This window comes from Osmerus eperlanus, chromosome 3, assembly GCF_963692335.1.
Source record: "Osmerus eperlanus chromosome 3, fOsmEpe2.1, whole genome shotgun sequence".
Taxonomy (NCBI): domain Eukaryota; kingdom Metazoa; phylum Chordata; class Actinopteri; order Osmeriformes; family Osmeridae; genus Osmerus; species Osmerus eperlanus.
The window spans coordinates 4,178,329-4,194,317 of NC_085020.1; the positions used below are offsets into that span (position 1 = coordinate 4,178,329).

The 15,989-nt window shown below is 43.4% G+C and overlaps 3 protein-coding genes across 4 annotated transcripts; 2 read left to right on the plus strand and 1 right to left on the minus strand.

Moving 5' to 3' along the window:
- Positions 1 to 18: 18 nt before the first annotated feature.
- On the plus strand, positions 19 to 4,824 carry LOC134017211 (DCN1-like protein 2). Of its 2 annotated transcripts, XM_062456615.1 has the most exons (7): positions 19 to 151; positions 1,213 to 1,429; positions 1,698 to 1,866; positions 2,346 to 2,476; positions 2,746 to 2,828; positions 2,935 to 3,031; positions 3,346 to 4,824. In XM_062456615.1, exons 1-7 carry the CDS (start codon positions 149 to 151, stop codon positions 3,423 to 3,425), a joined length of 780 nt encoding a protein of 259 aa, XP_062312599.1. In that variant the 5' UTR covers positions 19 to 148; the 3' UTR covers positions 3,426 to 4,824. The 2 variants fall into 2 exon arrangements, with proteins under 2 accessions (XP_062312599.1, XP_062312598.1); XM_062456614.1 differs by lacking the exon at positions 19 to 151 and having other exon boundaries at positions 938 to 1,429.
- Positions 4,825 to 5,380: 556 nt separating this feature from the next.
- On the plus strand, positions 5,381 to 9,534 carry LOC134017212 (growth hormone-regulated TBC protein 1-A-like). Its single transcript, XM_062456616.1, has 8 exons — positions 5,381 to 5,622; positions 6,264 to 6,409; positions 6,547 to 6,705; positions 7,308 to 7,432; positions 7,583 to 7,679; positions 7,891 to 8,063; positions 8,161 to 8,346; positions 8,427 to 9,534. The coding sequence occupies exons 1-8, from the start codon at positions 5,552 to 5,554 to the stop codon at positions 8,529 to 8,531; spliced, it is 1,062 nt and encodes a 353-aa protein (XP_062312600.1). The 5' UTR covers positions 5,381 to 5,551; the 3' UTR covers positions 8,532 to 9,534.
- Positions 9,535 to 11,150: 1,616 nt separating this feature from the next.
- Positions 11,151 to 14,457, minus strand: lamp1b (lysosomal associated membrane protein 1b). Its single transcript, XM_062456617.1, has 6 exons — positions 14,146 to 14,457; positions 12,787 to 12,965; positions 12,548 to 12,676; positions 12,227 to 12,293; positions 11,835 to 12,002; positions 11,151 to 11,553 (listed from the first exon to the last, which is right to left on the minus strand). Exons 1-6 carry the CDS (start codon positions 14,204 to 14,206, stop codon positions 11,414 to 11,416), a joined length of 744 nt encoding a protein of 247 aa, XP_062312601.1. The 5' UTR covers positions 14,207 to 14,457; the 3' UTR covers positions 11,151 to 11,413.
- Between the last annotated feature and the right edge of the window lie 1,532 nt (positions 14,458 to 15,989).

The window sequence follows — 15,989 nt, forward strand, 5'->3', positions numbered from 1 at the left end:
AGTAATATCCGATAGTAGGTGAAAGTAAGCGCTCACAGAAATCCAGCGATATCAGATGACCTCAACCACACGTATTACTTCCGTACAAGCGCACAAACCAAACACATAGGCACCAAAAGGGTACATTGGTCTCTGCGGGTGTGTGAAAATGGTAGGTAATGAAAACATGATTACAACCTGCAGAAATTGCAGGGGGGAGGCGATAGTGTGAGATAATAACTGGATTATGTGCAATAATGGGCTGTCCCACGTCTTGCAGTGTAAATGTAATGTTTCAGATCAGATGTTTAGATTACAAAGGACAGTTGGGCTGTTTTGAGAACTATGGTCGGGACACATTCGCTCCAGCACTTAGCTAGCTAGCTACCTCTCATTCCTTTTTGTTAGACCGCTAGTAGTTGTCACGCTAGCTAGCTCTACATTTAAGCTAGCTAGCCAGCTAATGTTATGTGAGCGGGTCAGCGTTAGAGGATTGGCAAAGTGGGTCGCTGTTAGCTACAGCATTGTAGGTCGAGCTGGAGTGGGTTTGCTGGCAATGTCTTATTGACTTGCTTGGCACTCAGTTGTCATTTTCCGTGCGTTAGATTGATTTACAATTTATCTGAGTCTCAAACGAGTAGACGCCTTGTATTGGGGCAACATGGAAGTAATGTAGTACTATTTACTCTCCAGTCTACTGTATATGCACCACGGAGCGTTACCAGGTTAGATAACTCATGTAGTCAGTTTCATGTGAAATGGTAACTTTTATTCTCAAATTTACTCTCCGATATGGAAGAATCACTCTATAGTTTGAAAAATGATGAGGCCCCCAGCCCCTTCAAACTTTTGGCAACCTTGCTCGCTGTGGTTGGATGTTGCTGATGGCATCCCCCTTCTCATGTTACATTCCCTGACCCATTTGCAGGGGCCCATGTGGGCACGTGCATCGATGTTACCCGATGTACTCCAAGAATAGTTAGATAGCTTGTTGACAGGACATTCAAGTATTGCAACAGCCCGTTTGTGTTGTCTTAGTTTCTTTACTTCTCTAACCATATGTGCGGCGCTCCATCCTCTGTGGTTTAAACTTCCTCAGCCTGGATGTCTGTGGATGTGTTTGAATCCCTGTGTATTCTTGTCTGTATTTCGGTGTGTGTGTATGTCCTGTTGTCCGTACTGCCAGGGTTGTGTGTGCCGGTGTCTGACAGTCCGTGTCCTGTGTTCCTGCAGCATAAGCTCAAGTCTTCACAGAGGGACAAAGTTCGGCAGTTTATGTCCTTCACACAGGCGGGAGAGAAGACTGCGGTGTACTGCCTGACGCAGAATGACTGGAAACTAGAGGTGGCCACAGACAATTACTTCCAAAACCCAGACCTCTTCTGTAAGGAACCTATGAAAACCTCCACAGACCGCAAGAAGTTGGAACAGCTGTACAACCGCTACAAAGGCAAGTGGAGTCTAGGTCTAGTTATATCATGTCTACTCTCTTTGTCCTGTGAGTATAAGTTTGAGTAGGAATTTAGACAGTACAACGGATCTATAAAACCGATTTGAACAGAGAACATTTACATAATGTTATGCTTTTTTTTGTTCAGGTATGTAACTAAAGTCTGTGTAATGTGAATCTGCTCCTAGAAGTTTTAGTACTTGGCCATGAGTTCTTAACGTGTCCCTAAATAGACACATTGTTTTAAATTTGACACTAATATCCCCAGACCCCCAGGATGAGAACAAGATTGGCATTGATGGGATTCAGCAGTTCTGTGATGACCTGTGTCTGGACCCGGCCAGCATCAGTGTCCTCGTGGTGGCATGGAAGTTCCGTGCTGCCACCCAGTGCGAGTTCAGCAAGAAGGAGTTCCTGGATGGAATGACAGAGTTGGGGTGAGCTTGTTTTGGATATGGAGCTCTTGAATTATTTAGAAAATGAGATTCCAGGATTATTGGGACTGTTTCGTTGATTTGAATTTTTCTGGGGAAACTGAGTAAGTTATTACTGGCGTTATTAGTGTATTGTGTAATACTTCTATGTATGACACCCTTCCTTCAAGGTACATAGAAGGAGGATCCTTAGCAACTATAGTGTTTGTGTTTGTGTGTCTATCCTCTTAATGTGCATGGTTGCTATATTTAGACTTGGCATTGGTGCTGTGTATCTTAATGGTATGCTCTATCCATGTCAGGCCTGTATGGTGTAAAACAGTAACAGGAGACTGAGGCGTGTCACAGCTAAATCCTCCTGGCTTGTACAGTACTGCACTAGACAAAGTACAGTACAGTACTGCACTGGACAAAGTACAGCATGTAAACCTTTGAGTTCACTCATTGGTGTGTGTGTGTGTGTGTGTGCTCCTTCTCCTCAGATGTGACAGCCCAGAGAAGCTGAGGGTTCTTCTGCCCAGACTAGAGCAGGATCTGAAGGACAGTGGGAAGTTCAAGGACTTCTACCAGTTCACCTTTAACTTTGCCAAGAACCCTGGCCAGAAGGGTTTAGGTGAGGGGGAGGGACTTTGTAGTGTATTGAAATATTGTAGATTAGAAATAAAATACTAAAACTGTCCACTCCTTACTAAGATCATCCTAGCACTTATACTCTTGTCTTGCTGTTTTACCATCGGATATAGGCATAGGCCAAAAACATACCACCTTAAACCAATGTTATACAATAGACTACAGAGAAACAGTAGGATATTAAATGGGACCAATGCAATGGCCCGAATAAGTCTCTTTAGTCTTCTGTCTACAGTATGTGTGTGCTTTCAGATTTGGAGATGGCGGTGGCTTACTGGAACCTGGTACTTGCGGGTCGCTTTAAGTTCTTGGATCTATGGAATAGATACTTATTGGTAAGTCATGGTTGTTGAGACAGCTTAGTGACTTAGTTTTATTGTTATTTCCATAGCACTGGCGGTATACCTCAGGTGAATTGAGAACCAGTTTTGTCCTCCACAGGAGCACCACAAACGTTCCATCCCCAAGGACACATGGAACCTCTTACTGGACTTTGGAAACATCATCACAGACGACATGTCAAACTATGACGAAGAAGGTGAGTTCGCTTGGCTGCAAAATGTTAATATGACATGGAAAATATATTTATTTGATCACAAAGTATTATATACTACACAATCTAATAGTTGGAGTGGTACAATTTAAAGGTAGACCTAAATGAGCCAGGTAACGCTTACCCTATGATGATAAAAAGCTGATAAATGAGTTTCCTGGCAGTGAATCCCTATCGTCTCTGGTTGGTGGATGCCGAGGTTACATGTAGTATGTACAGTATGTCATGCAGTCTGCTTTTAAGTGTTAATATTCAGCCATGTAATGAATTATGCTAACATAGTGTTGTTCCCAACTCAGGGGCGTGGCCAGTTCTGATAGATGACTTTGTGGAATTTGCTCGACCAATCGTGACAGGATCCAAACGTATAAGCCACTGATCTCACCGGTCTCGCCAGGAGAGCATGACTTTGTTCCCACTGACTTTGTAGTTTTTGTTTTATAAGACGATACGAGATACAAAAATGCATCCGAGAAGAACTGAAAAGCACTTGAAACCACGTCACCGCACAAATATCAGGAATCCACCTATCAGGGAGTATAACAATAATGACAACGCTATAAGTGGGTCATCTCTGTGCTCATGTGTTGGAGAAGGCACGGCTTGCATTTCACCAGCTTTTGGTTGTGGACTCTATGGAGGAACAAGGAAGCCCCGCCAGAGGAGGAAACCTGTGTTGTTTTCTGGCCCTGGTGTGATATCCAAGCATCCTGGGCCAGAACTGTGGTCTTCAGAACTGTGGTCTTCTCAGCTTCAGGTGAAGAGATATCAGACAGACAGACACAACCTCTGACATGTGAGGAGATGAAGCACTGAACACTGGGAGCAAAGCATGGACAGCTTCTGTGAAGACTTGGCCCTCCAGGGAGTTTGAAACACTTGTGGTTGATTTTGTTGATTTGTCAGTTGGCTAGTTTGTCTTACATGGTATCGATCGTGTTTCTAACCCAGAGACTTTGGGACAACGCAATGCCAAGTTATCTCTCTCACGACACCAGCGTCAGAAGAACTATTACAGTTGTTGTTGTTGTACATAAGTATGTACTGAAACAGTACTCAAAGAGCTATATGAAGAATAATATAAATGTTACATTTATAAATCTGAGAGTTGATTCTTGTTGTGTGAAAGCTTTAAATGTTAAAATGCCTAAATATCGTTTGATTCATGTTGATCTCACAGTTAAGTAGGTAACTCCCTGGGCTTAAACTGTTCTGTTGACTTCTGGATAAATCTGTAGCAGTGTGTTATGACCACCACTGTCAAAATGTGTAAAACAATAGATTTTAAATAAATAAGCCATGTTACTTCTAAATGTCCGTTATACTTCCTATTTATCAAACAAGAAATTCCATAATCTCAACTATTTTGAAAAGCCTTATGGACTAGTCCATTACAAATAGTTTGTGCTTTGTTTGATTTTTTTAAATGTAGACCTCAATCTCCGTGAGCCCTTCCTTAGGCCAATGTCGAGTTCCCCTTACTACCCCATTTCTAATTCAGTTACAGATGTAGCAGTGAGTGTGAACGCACTGTTACATTGTCATTAACTCCTTTGCCTGTCAAATGGGAAGGCGCTCGTGATACACTTACACTCCTGCAGAGGGCGCACATCACCAGCTACCTACCTGGCCCACTTAGTGGTGTGTGAATGAATAACTGGCATCTAACCCTCAGGAATTCAAATGACTGCATTGTGAGAGCAAAATGTCTCACTTATTTGTCAAATCAATGATTTTGGTTGTTTAGCTCGCAAATGAATAAAGCATGTTTCAGCAGAGATTTAAGCAAACGTAATTTATTTCTTCATTTCTTTGCCCTCTTAGGTAGTTCTACAGCAACTATCAACATAGTGTGACTTCCCTTCCCGTAATGTAGACTGTGTCATAAAATATGACACAGTCATATAGTGTGCATGTTCAGGGACTGCTTGTAAAATCTAATATGGAGATGTCCTATATTTTGAAGTTCAACAGGGAACAGAAAATAAAATGACAACGCCTATTGTATAAACCCATAACACAAAGCCACCCGTTACGGCCGTTATCATCACATCCCTGCTGGCTGTTTTTCACTATATCAGTCACTCGGCCGGAAAGTTATGGGTGGCTAAAAAAGTGCTCAACACTTCCAACATTTACCTACATCCAAGCCAATTGCTTCGGCTTTCTTTGATGTCAAAAGGATTAAATCAATCTTCTTTCAATCGGAAACCCAGAATTACTGTCTAATAAAGAGCCAATGATATCCTCTGCTCTTCACTTCCGAAGTACCTGTTGAATGCCTGGGGTGGTGGGTGTTCCAGGTACATGTCCCGCCCCCTAAGCCCTGTGGTTGGCTTATTACTTGACTGAGGTGGAAAGCTAAAGTGAACAGCGAGAACACTGGACGATAACATACTTTTACTTTGGCCGTTGAATATGGAATAAACAAAATAACAATTTTGTGTTTGACCGGATAGTTAACTTTCAAGGTATAATCTTATAGTGTATAGGTTGGCTCACATAATGACAAGTGAACTGAATGGAAATGTTGGTTCCGTACCTCACCTGAACGCGAGTCAGAATGAGAATGACAGGTAACGGGTTTAAATAATGTTTCAGAAATCTTCTATTGTATGTCTGGGGGAAATGGCATAGCTGTTATTATTATACTAATGTATAATGGTGAACTAACGACATACTTTTAACAACTGTTATGTTGAAACGCGTTGCTTTTAACAGCTGTTATTCAGTCAGGTGACAACGGGTGCACGTTATGTTAATGATTAGGCCTTCTACTTTAATGACGTAGCGGTATCTTCTTATGAAAGGCGAATATGTGTATTTTACTCAGCAAATATATCTTATTATTATAGCCAATCATCTTTTTTATTAACTGTTGATAGTTACATGACAGCCATCAATTATGCATAGAGTGAAACTCACTATCACTGGCATTGCCTTGAATTTTTCAACTGTGTTTGACCAGGTCACCTGCAGGAGAATGGAATTTCACTCCACCTGTGTGTCACCTAAGCTGACACTGCCACAGCAACCTTAACTAACCAATGTTCTGTTCACAGGCCTCTGCCTCACGCTTTCCCAACCAGGATGTAGGATATAGAATGAGTTTGAAGTGTAGCAGATATAGATGTATGTGTATCACGAAAGGAAGTCCTTCTCGGGCCTATCTCTTTTAGCCTGGGCGGTCAGTCAGAATCTGTCTGTGTCTGTGCAGAGTGGACCAGTATGGATTTGAGCTTTCTGAGCAGGCTGGCTCCAACGAGGAGGTAATGAATGAATATGTGGCGGTACTTTCTAGAAGGTCTGCCAGGTGGTCAAAGCTCCTGAAGAGGAAAGATCAGGTGGAGAAAAACACAAAGGGTGAGAGGCCATCAAAAGCACACTCACTGTCAAGCTTCTGGCAAACTCCAGCACAGTCAAAGGAATCATCCAAACACACACACTGATATTTCCCGGTATGTGGGCTGTGATACCCCCACCACCACCTCCCTTCGTAGTGAAGCGCTTTGTGCGTAAAGGCGTACCCAAAGATCACAGGGCGAGGATCTGGATGGCGAGCAGCGGCGCCCAGGAACAGCTGGAAAAGAACCCAGGTTACTACCACTCTCTCCTGGCCGCTGAGCACGAGGCCAAGCTGGAGGAAACCATTCGCACAGGTCAGACGACGTCTCTTAAAAAGCGACTGGATCTTAATACCTCGCTTTAGTGTGTGTGTGTGTGTGTGTGTGTGTGTGTGTGTACACAGGGCTTAACACACCCGCCCAGATTAGTTAATGAAACACCTGATGTGGGATGCAAATAAGTACCCAAATAAGCAAATAGGTCTCACAAGGATAATATCTCCATCAGTGTTCTTCTCAACCACAATAGGATTGAGATCATTTTAGGGCAATGCAACTTTTTGCAAACTACAACCATGTGATGCTATTAACTGTCGATCCCATGCTAATACTAAACATGCTAATACCTGTACCAACTAGCAATGGCCTCAAGATATAATTCACTTAGCAGTTCCTTAAACCAGGTTTACAAACATCTTCAAAAAAGGTTATCTTTTGAAGCACTCATTGTGAGTCTTTGACAGGTCAAATCTGAAAAACGTTTTTAAAGATTGGACATTTCAAATGTTTGGTTGAATGTGTATTGGCTGTTGTGAGTGAGCCTTTTCCGGGGGCACGCAACACTCTCCCTGTACCAAAATATGAATGAGTCAATTAACTCAAGCTCAGACATGCTTCTTGTGTTTTCTCCATGGCAGACATGCACAGGACATTTCCAGACAATGTGCAGTTCAGGAACACCACAGAGCCTTGTCTACAGAAGGCCCTGTTCAATGTGCTACTGGCCTATGGCCACCACAACCAGGCTGTGGGGTACTGCCAGGTACGTGTGTGTGTGATTTTCCCCTCCTATGCAACCTTAAATGTTAAATTACCAAATATTCTCCTTGTCTATGTGAAGCACATTGTCATCTTCTGGCTAGTTGTTATTAACAAGGTATTGACACAGATCTGTATACTCTCTGTATTCCAGGGCATGAATTTTATTGCAGGTTACCTTATTATTGTCACTAAGGATGAAGAGAAGTCCTTCTGGCTGATGGATGCCTTACTGGGCAGGATACTCCCTGGTCAGTCTTAGATCCATCATGCCAGCTTGCGTTGGCACTGACTGGCCCCAAGGCAAAAGTATTATGGACTGGATATGTTTGCTTGAGACTCTATTCATCCACATTCATCCATAACTGTATATTTAGAATTGAGAATTTGTATGAGCCTGGGAAACAGCCTTCATATTCTCTTTTTCCCTATCTCCCATGAGCTGCTTGTGTTGTGTTGTAGACTACTACTGCCCTGATATGCTGGGTCTGAAAACAGATCAGGAGGTTCTAGCGGAGCTGCTGCAGGAAAAGGCCCCAGCCGTGTCTGGGGGTCTGGGCCAGTATCCTGGCATCTGGACCCTGGTTCTGTCCCGCTGGTTCATCTGCCTCTACATAGACGTTCTGCCCGTGGAGGTACAAACCTTCAGTCCATGGGAGGGGAGAAGATGTGTGTTGACACGTGTAGTTAAGGTTATTCTCTAAACTAAGGTTCTATGCCTGGTTCCCCTAGACGGTTCTGCGTATCTGGGACTGCCTGTTCTACGAGGGTTCTAAGATCCTGTTCCGCGTGGCCCTGACCCTGATCCTACACCACCAGGCGGAGATCCTGGCCGCACGCTCTCTGCCTGAGGTGTGCGAGTGCTTCAAAGCCATCACCAGGACGCAGTTCACCATGGATTGCCACACCTTCATGCAGGTGAAACTGAGCAGATGATTCACACACACACATTAGATACATCCCCCATTTCTCATGTTAACTCATCCCATTCTACACAGAAAATCTTCACAGAACCTGGACGTCTCTCCATGGCAACCATAACCAACCTGCGCAAGACCTGCCAAGAACATATTTTGTCTGAGGAGTCCAAGTTAAAACCTTAACCCCTTGACCTCACTTCCTGTACACTCAGTGGTTAAGCCAAACTTTCTCTCCTTAGCTGGCGTTGTTGTCACACACCACGTGACCTGTTTTAAACTTCCTTCTTAACAGACTCCATTGTTATGAGACTGATTAGGCTTAGTCTAGATCTAGAACTGAGTGGCCATCTGTGATGAATCTCAGTTTATTTGACATGTGTATCTTATGTATGAAGTTATCTTATACAAATATGACTGCATTAGTCTAGGACTAGGTTTACTCTGTGGAAGAGTATCAAGGTGAGAGCTTTAGACAATCTAGTACGCTGTCCAGTGGCACTTATCTCCTCTGTGCCTGATAGTGCCAGTGTCCTGTATATCTGGTACTACACTGACAGGAGTCCAACGTCCTGCCTTCTGACTGTAGAAATGACATGTCAAATCCATGATGTAGCGTGAGCGTTGGGGTTGATTACCTGCTGTAGTTCTTGTGCAGATGAGACCAGAAAATGACTCAGGATCTGACTTCTTTGAGGTTATCTCCTGTAGCTTTTCTTTATCTCGTGAACTAGGATGTTTTTTTGTACGCTTTTGTATGAGTAAATGTCTGTAGCAGTGCTTTGAAAATGAAAGGATCTCTAATAGTACTGAAGATGTTGTCTGATGACCCAACAGGAGTGTGGTCTCTGATCAGATCAAATGTTGTTCACTCATGGTGACCTGTAATATCCACCCTGACAAACAGAAATATATGTAGGATTTTTTCTTTTCACTTTATTCATTTCAGCCTTTTAAAAGTAAAAATGAATTAAAACCCTATTAATTGTTAGCAATGGACATCATATGTGGGGCAGAATGTTTTTTTGTTTTTTACACTTCCCCTTTCCACTCCAAATAAAGCATCTTCTATTATCAAGTCAAATGCTCAGGCAAATCTATTCACCAAACGTCCCTGGCTCAGCTGCACACAGCGTCCAGAGGGAAACAGGATTGGGAGTGTAGGATTCAGGAACATGACAATCCCACACGTGTCAAGCTTGAGGAGAGGTGGGCACAGATCACAATTGGCATGGAGGGACGTTACATGTTGGCTTTTTAGGAAAAGGGGGAAAGGGGCCCTGGTCTAACAGATGGGCATATAGTGAACATGCACAATCAGCTTAGTCTACCAGGTTAGGAGAACCAATCATCTTCCTCAATTAGCCTCTTCTCAATATCATGTTACCACATTCACTAAATCCAAAAAGTGTAGAAGTACCGTGCATCTAAACAATTGAAACCACTTCCTCTTTGTGCAGCTTAACTCACCCAAAGGAAAATAACCGGTCATGTTTACAAAAACATGTTGTACCATGGTCAATTAGAAAAACCAGTTATCCAGCAAACATCCTTCACATGTACCCTGGGTCTAACAGACTTTTAACCTTGTCTAATATAGTTTGTGTCTGTGGTTACTGAATAAATAACAGTACGTACACAGTATGAGCGAATCCAATGAGGAAACTCACAGAACCCTGTCGTATGCATAACGCCTACTCCCACAGTTCAGTCTGAATGGCGAGAATGACAAAGCTCCGACCTTGCTGACCACACTCCCGAGTCAGCGGGCATGAAATGACCCTCTCTACAGCATTGACACTCCCACCCACTGAAGTGAATGAGTGAGATAATCCTCTGAGGTACCTCTGCCGTGTTCGGGGGGGGCCTTATCAACAGCAGACACCTTTGTACCCAGTCTGCATATGGTCGTCAGCTCATGGTGTCAGCTATTTCCTCCACCTCGGAATGAGAGGGCTGATCTAGATGGTGTGTCCTCTGCGCCCCCGGCAATACGATCGAATAAAGGAACACCAACATGCGCCCTACCTATCCCAGCACTCCTGTTTCGAGATGAGTAAATCCAGATCGTTATGGAAGCGTGGGAGGCATTCTTGCTGATTACTGTACACATACCTGACTTTGAAGCGACAATAAATAAATATACACACAAAGACGCTGTAGTCCAAACATGGCAAACGCCGTCCTGTAGGAAGTCTTAACTCTTCGTGGATGGGACGGGCTTGCAGCCACAGCCAGTCATAGTATTCCCTTTACACAGGAGTAACAACAGCTCCTAGACCATGTGACCGACAATGGCCACCAAAACAAAAGACGACAAAAAAAAGACAACAAAAAAAACTATTAATACAAATGAGTAAAAGCAGCAGCAAGGCTTGTGCGGGTAGTCCCTCAGAATCCCATCGGTCAGAAACCAAAAACAGAAGCATAATATAAGATACTAAACTAGTCTACACACAGCATGTGATTATGTACCATGGGATGGCATAGGCACTCCAACCCTCCCACCTGCTCAGTCCCTTAGCAGGAATCTGAAGAATGTCGTCACTTCTTAACCCTTGTGTTATCTTCGGGTCATTCTGACCCATCAGTCATTGTGACCCACCTTCGTATTGCGACAGATTTACCGCATACAAAGACAAAGTGAAGCATATTCTTTTAACCGTTGGGCTGTCTCAGACCCCCCACATTGCAAAGGTTAAAAGAAAATTATTTTAATTTGTTTTTGTATTGGGTAAAATCGGGTAAACACAACGATGGTTCGTTATGAACCTTTGGGTCATGTGACCCGAAGGCAGCACGAGGGTTAAAACATCACCCAATTCCCATTTAATTCCAAAGAGCAGTTCAGTCCTTAAAGCACTAATAAACCACAAAACAAAATGGGAGTAGTGAGCGAGTGTTGAGAGAGAGAAAGGGAGGGGGTTTACAGTCAGGCTGGAGGCGGAGCTTGGGGGAGGATCGACCAATCAGTCTTTGATAGATGGCGGTTAGTAGCGGTGGGCGTAACAGGTGGGTTGGGAAGGGGGGGTTGCGCTCTCTTGGCACGGAGGGCATCAGGAAGTGCCTCAGATGGTCTGGTAACCAGCGTGGCTCCTCTTCCTTCCGATGAGGTAGGCGACCAGGACGACGAGGACCAGGCTGGCCAGGGCGGCGCCCACAATGATGGGGATCAGCATGTCATCCTCGTCCAGCTGACACTCCTCGGCTGGGGGAGACGGAGGGAAGGGGAGGAGTGGAGATGAGAGAAGCAGCGGGTGGAAGAACAGAAAAGAGAGAGAAAAGAGAGGGAGAAATACATTTTTTAAACGACAATCTAAAACCTGTGCAAGACAACCCTGTGGTAATCAGCCCCAAAATAATTTAAAACATATATATAATATAAAACTGGGATAACAGTGTTCACAGCACAGTTGTCAGAGTAGCATTCATGTCTTTGACGTAGCCCTCTAGAGGGGCGTGGGGTGAGGTGGGGTGGGGGTGTATTACCTTCTCCAAACATGTCTCCAGCGAGGGCGAAAGGCTGCACCTGCAGCTGGAAGGTGTTGAGAGAGAAGTCCTGGACCACGGCCAGAGTCTGCTCTTCCCGACACATGTAAGACCTCCCCAGGGTGGCTCGCAGGTAGTCCAGACTGACGTTACTGGCTCTGAAGGGCTCTGGGGGGGTTATACATGAGATTTACTGTCGCTTACTAGACATACTGTGAGTCATCACACATAGCATGTGTATAGTCCTGTGCTAAAGTCTTAGGCACAATAAAAATAAACATTATTTGCTAAATTTCACCTTCATACTACCTACTGCACAAATTCACAAGACATATATATATGACAATACTTGATGAGCTTAAATTACATCAACCGTTCAATATTGCACTCACCACTCATATCCGGCCAAACAGCAGACAGAGTCACTCCACTCAGATGGTACTTACTGGATGTGGTGTTCTGCAGACACATGATTTAGACATTACAGTAGAGACTAGTTACAGTAGGTCCTCGCTTTATCTACCTGGTTACGATCTGCCATCTAGTGGAAGACTACTGTAAATGCACCATGACTGGAGTGTGATGGATGGAGACTGAGAAAGTGAGTGTTTGTGTGTAAGAGAGTAAATCTCCCATGGGAGAATGTTCTGGAGAGAGATTGTAGTGTGTGTGTGTGTGTGTGTGTGTGTGAGAGAATGAGAGTCTCTCGTCACCAGTGAGAAGAGGAAGGTGAGGTTGGTCTTCTCCTCGTCAGCGATCAGCAGCAAGGTGGCGCTGTCGGCCTCACATGACCCTGAGCTCTTGGTCACGTTGGGCTGTAGATTCATCACATCCAGCACAGTCTGCACACAAACACAATGTAACAGTGGGGGGGGGGGGGAGTGTTCTGTGTGTGTGTGGTATGTGTGAGTGTGTGGTATGTGTGACTGTGTGTGTGTGGAATGTGTGTTACCTTGTTCAGGGTGGCAGAGCTGAAGCTGACATTGAGCTGCAGGCCCATACGAGCAATCAGACAAGCTGTTCCGTTGCCATTGACTACCGTGTAGTTGCCCCTGTCCGGCCTCCCAGGGTCTGTCAGGGGGGGGGCGGTGGGGGGGGCATCTGTGGCGACACTCGGGTGCAAGAAGGCAGCTGTGGTGACGTAACAACGGGGGCCAGTATTACTGAGATGCTCTCTGTTAAACCTTGAGGCCTAACCCAAGTGTGTTACTGTTTAGGGCCTAATAGCAAAGCAAGTGTCAGATCTGAGTCCCCTGACAAGGAATGAACATAGTGCTTTAGCATACAGCCATAGGTCTCTTTCCAAACAAGCTTATTGTCACATTGAGTTTAAGAACTGAAATCCTGCCATGTGTGATGTTTTGCCACAAAAAACAGTCTTAATTCCAGCATAATAGGAATCAGCCCCACAGATAGAAACGGCCACACAACTATGCAGTCTGACTGAATCTCAGATGCTGCTGATTTGACAGCTTGCAGAAAGGCTGGATAGAGTACAGCAGTCTGACCGTTACAATACAAAGCACAATTCAATACAATCCCATAGACTGATCGGGTGAACGAGCTCCGATAGTCTGTTTCTTTGTGGCAAAAACAGAAAATGTAATATAAACGGTCATTCCCAGCGCATTAAAGGGGTTCCACATCGCAAAAATACTGCCCGAAATAAGAGTTTACCTCTGGTTTAACGCTTCCAATTTACATTTATACTTTTTCAACGTGAACCCACGACAAAATCTGTATGTTTGTAGATTAATGGCTGTAGGTTACCTAAACACAATACTTTATTAAAGCGAAAGACGCTTAGTACATCTATAAAGACTGACCCACACGAAAGCTACAAGAAGACAGGTTTGTCCAGAAATTGAGGGGTGATCAGAAAGGTTGGGGCCTAGAGCTTAACCCACAAGGGGGACACAGATATGCCTAACTCTACGTTATTTTCTACCCAGTGCAAAGTAAGCGTGCACAGCATTCTAGACAGATCACATGGGGTACACTAACACAAGAGGCACCTGCATTAGTCTAGTGACCTGCCGATTGTGTTAGCAAACTAGCAACCCCGTCAGTTCAAACACCCGGAATGACACTGAAACCAGAAAAACAACTCCTTTCCTCTGGCATCAACCAACAATGTGGGGCACTGACAATAGCTATTTCGTAAGCATAGCATAGGATGGGATAAACATCTGTAGCTAGCTAGCACGTTTGGACGAATGTTAGCACTAGATGTTTAGCTAGCCACATACTATACCATTCAATGTTAGCAAAATAATATAGACGGGTTCTCTGACTCTGGAACAATACTTACCTAGTAGGCCAATGAACAGAATCCCGAGGGATACTGGTTGTTTGCGGTTGGGATGTATCATCTTTCTATAGGCAAATCACAACAACACAAACACTACTAAACGCAGGACGGTCAGCAAGCTAGAATCTACTTAGTCACGCTTCAGTTCAACTAGACTAGCTTCAATGCGTGCCAGAAGTATCCTTTCAAACGCAGGGATCCAGCAGACTATTTCTCTTTAGATAGTTAGCTACTGTTTTCCGCAAAGACAGTCTTAATATTGGATACACAGGACAATCATCTGATTTCTGCTCACTGCTGCTGCACAAGGGAAAAAATGTGTCTGTGGTCATGTGATCAAGACAAGAGCACCGCCCATATTTTATTCGAGCGGTGATTTGACATTTTGGGAACATATAGAAATATTAGTTAATGAATGGTACTATTTTATAAACATACAAAGTTGATTACCGCAAAGGCCTACAGCGTTCATTTTGTCTGTCATGTTTCAAAATGTGAGTTCTTTCAGCCCTAAAAAGTGTAATATGTTTTCCAGGTTTTCCAGTGTTATTTAGGTTGGATAAAGTATTGGTGAGTTGTTTTATTCAGTCCACTGTCTTTCTACTCCAGTTTATTCAGCCAATCTGTCATATAAATTCAGAGCATTTCACACTGACATGTCAAAATGCTTTGTCTTCTCAGTGCTACACCAACCCCACATAATCGCCATGTGCATTGAGCAGTAAGGGCACCCTGAGAACACCTTCTATGGAAAGCTCGTTTAGCTAAAAATGCACTGGCCACTTTTGATAGATACTAGAACTCATTATTTTGTCACTACGATTTCAATAGTTGCTATCATCTTTTTCTGTTTGAAACGTTCGCGGATTTGTCATATCGATAGGTGAAGATTTGCACCTTTATGAGAAGGCCTAGACAACATTTTTACATGAAAACGGCTGAGCTTATTTTGACAAAATACCAAAAAACAACGGTAAACTGGCAAAAACGGTAGTAGTGAGGACACAGCCTCACGGACGGTGCTGTCTCAACTCATACTGTGTTGACGTCATAATTTACAGTTTTTTTTCAAATGCTTACACACATTTTTTTTACTTGTCCTCTTTTTTCAAAACTTAACACACAAATCCAACAACTGCACACACAAAATGCAAAATGCCTCTCTTCTCTTGCAAAATGAAGCACTGCATTCAAAATATCACAAACACGTCTCAAAAGCAAACTTTTGTCTCATGTTCCAAACACTTTTACCATTATATTACATTTTTGGGTGTATCATATACACACAGTTATATAGCTTTAGGTTATTCAAAACCTAAAGCTCTTCTTTCATGATCTCCTATGTACATTTCTGTACAGGATTGAAAGTAAATGGCAGAGATGCTGAAAAATTGGGAAACACGAAAACAAGATTGAAACCAAACTAGTTTTTTTACTGTAAGCATTTGTGGTTGTGAATACAGTATTACACCTTACAAAAGAAAGAGTGTAGTAGGACAGAAACCAAACCTAATTTTGCAAAAGGTGATTACGGAATGGTGTGTGTGCCATGAACTGTAGCATACAGTACTATTTTCGACAATATCGTCAGAATGTCTTCTTACAGTCACTGTACGGTTGCACAGTATGATACAGTAATCCACCAGACTGACCAATCATGCAGTGCACTGCAGTCAATGGATGCATGGGTGCTAAAATATGTTTGTGTACAGTATACAGTGTGTTGTGCTGAAACAGCTGTTATGTGTTCATTAGAACATGTGTACATTACAGTACATTGTTTCATACCTGTTATCTTTTCTACAAAGGTTAAAATTATACCCACCTCTGTAAATCGACTCAAA

Excerpts from the sequence above, each read along its gene's own strand:
- LOC134017212 (XM_062456616.1), top strand. The coding sequence starts at position 5,552 with ATGACAAGTGAACTGAATGGAAATGTTGGTTCCGTACCTCACCTGAAC. Across the intron at positions 6,706-7,307 it reads GGAGGAAACCATTCGCACAG|ACATGCACAGGACATTTCCA; the intron begins GTCAGACGACGT and ends TCTCCATGGCAG. Across the intron at positions 7,680-7,890 it reads ACTGGGCAGGATACTCCCTG|ACTACTACTGCCCTGATATG; the intron begins GTCAGTCTTAGA and ends GTTGTGTTGTAG.
- lamp1b (XM_062456617.1), bottom strand. The coding sequence starts at position 14,206 with ATGATACATCCCAACCGCAAACAACCAGTATCCCTCGGGATTCTGTTC. Across the intron at positions 12,294-12,547 it reads TCACCTTCCTCTTCTCACTG|AACACCACATCCAGTAAGTA; the intron begins GTGACGAGAGAC and ends ATGTGTCTGCAG. Across the intron at positions 11,554-11,834 it reads TGGAGACATGTTTGGAGAAG|CCGAGGAGTGTCAGCTGGAC; the intron begins GTAATACACCCC and ends CGTCTCCCCCAG.
- LOC134017211 (XM_062456614.1), top strand. The coding sequence starts at position 1,084 with ATGTCTGTGGATGTGTTTGAATCCCTGTGTATTCTTGTCTGTATTTCG. Across the intron at positions 1,430-1,697 it reads GCTGTACAACCGCTACAAAG|ACCCCCAGGATGAGAACAAG; the intron begins GCAAGTGGAGTC and ends TAATATCCCCAG. Across the intron at positions 1,867-2,345 it reads GATGGAATGACAGAGTTGGG|ATGTGACAGCCCAGAGAAGC; the intron begins GTGAGCTTGTTT and ends CCTTCTCCTCAG.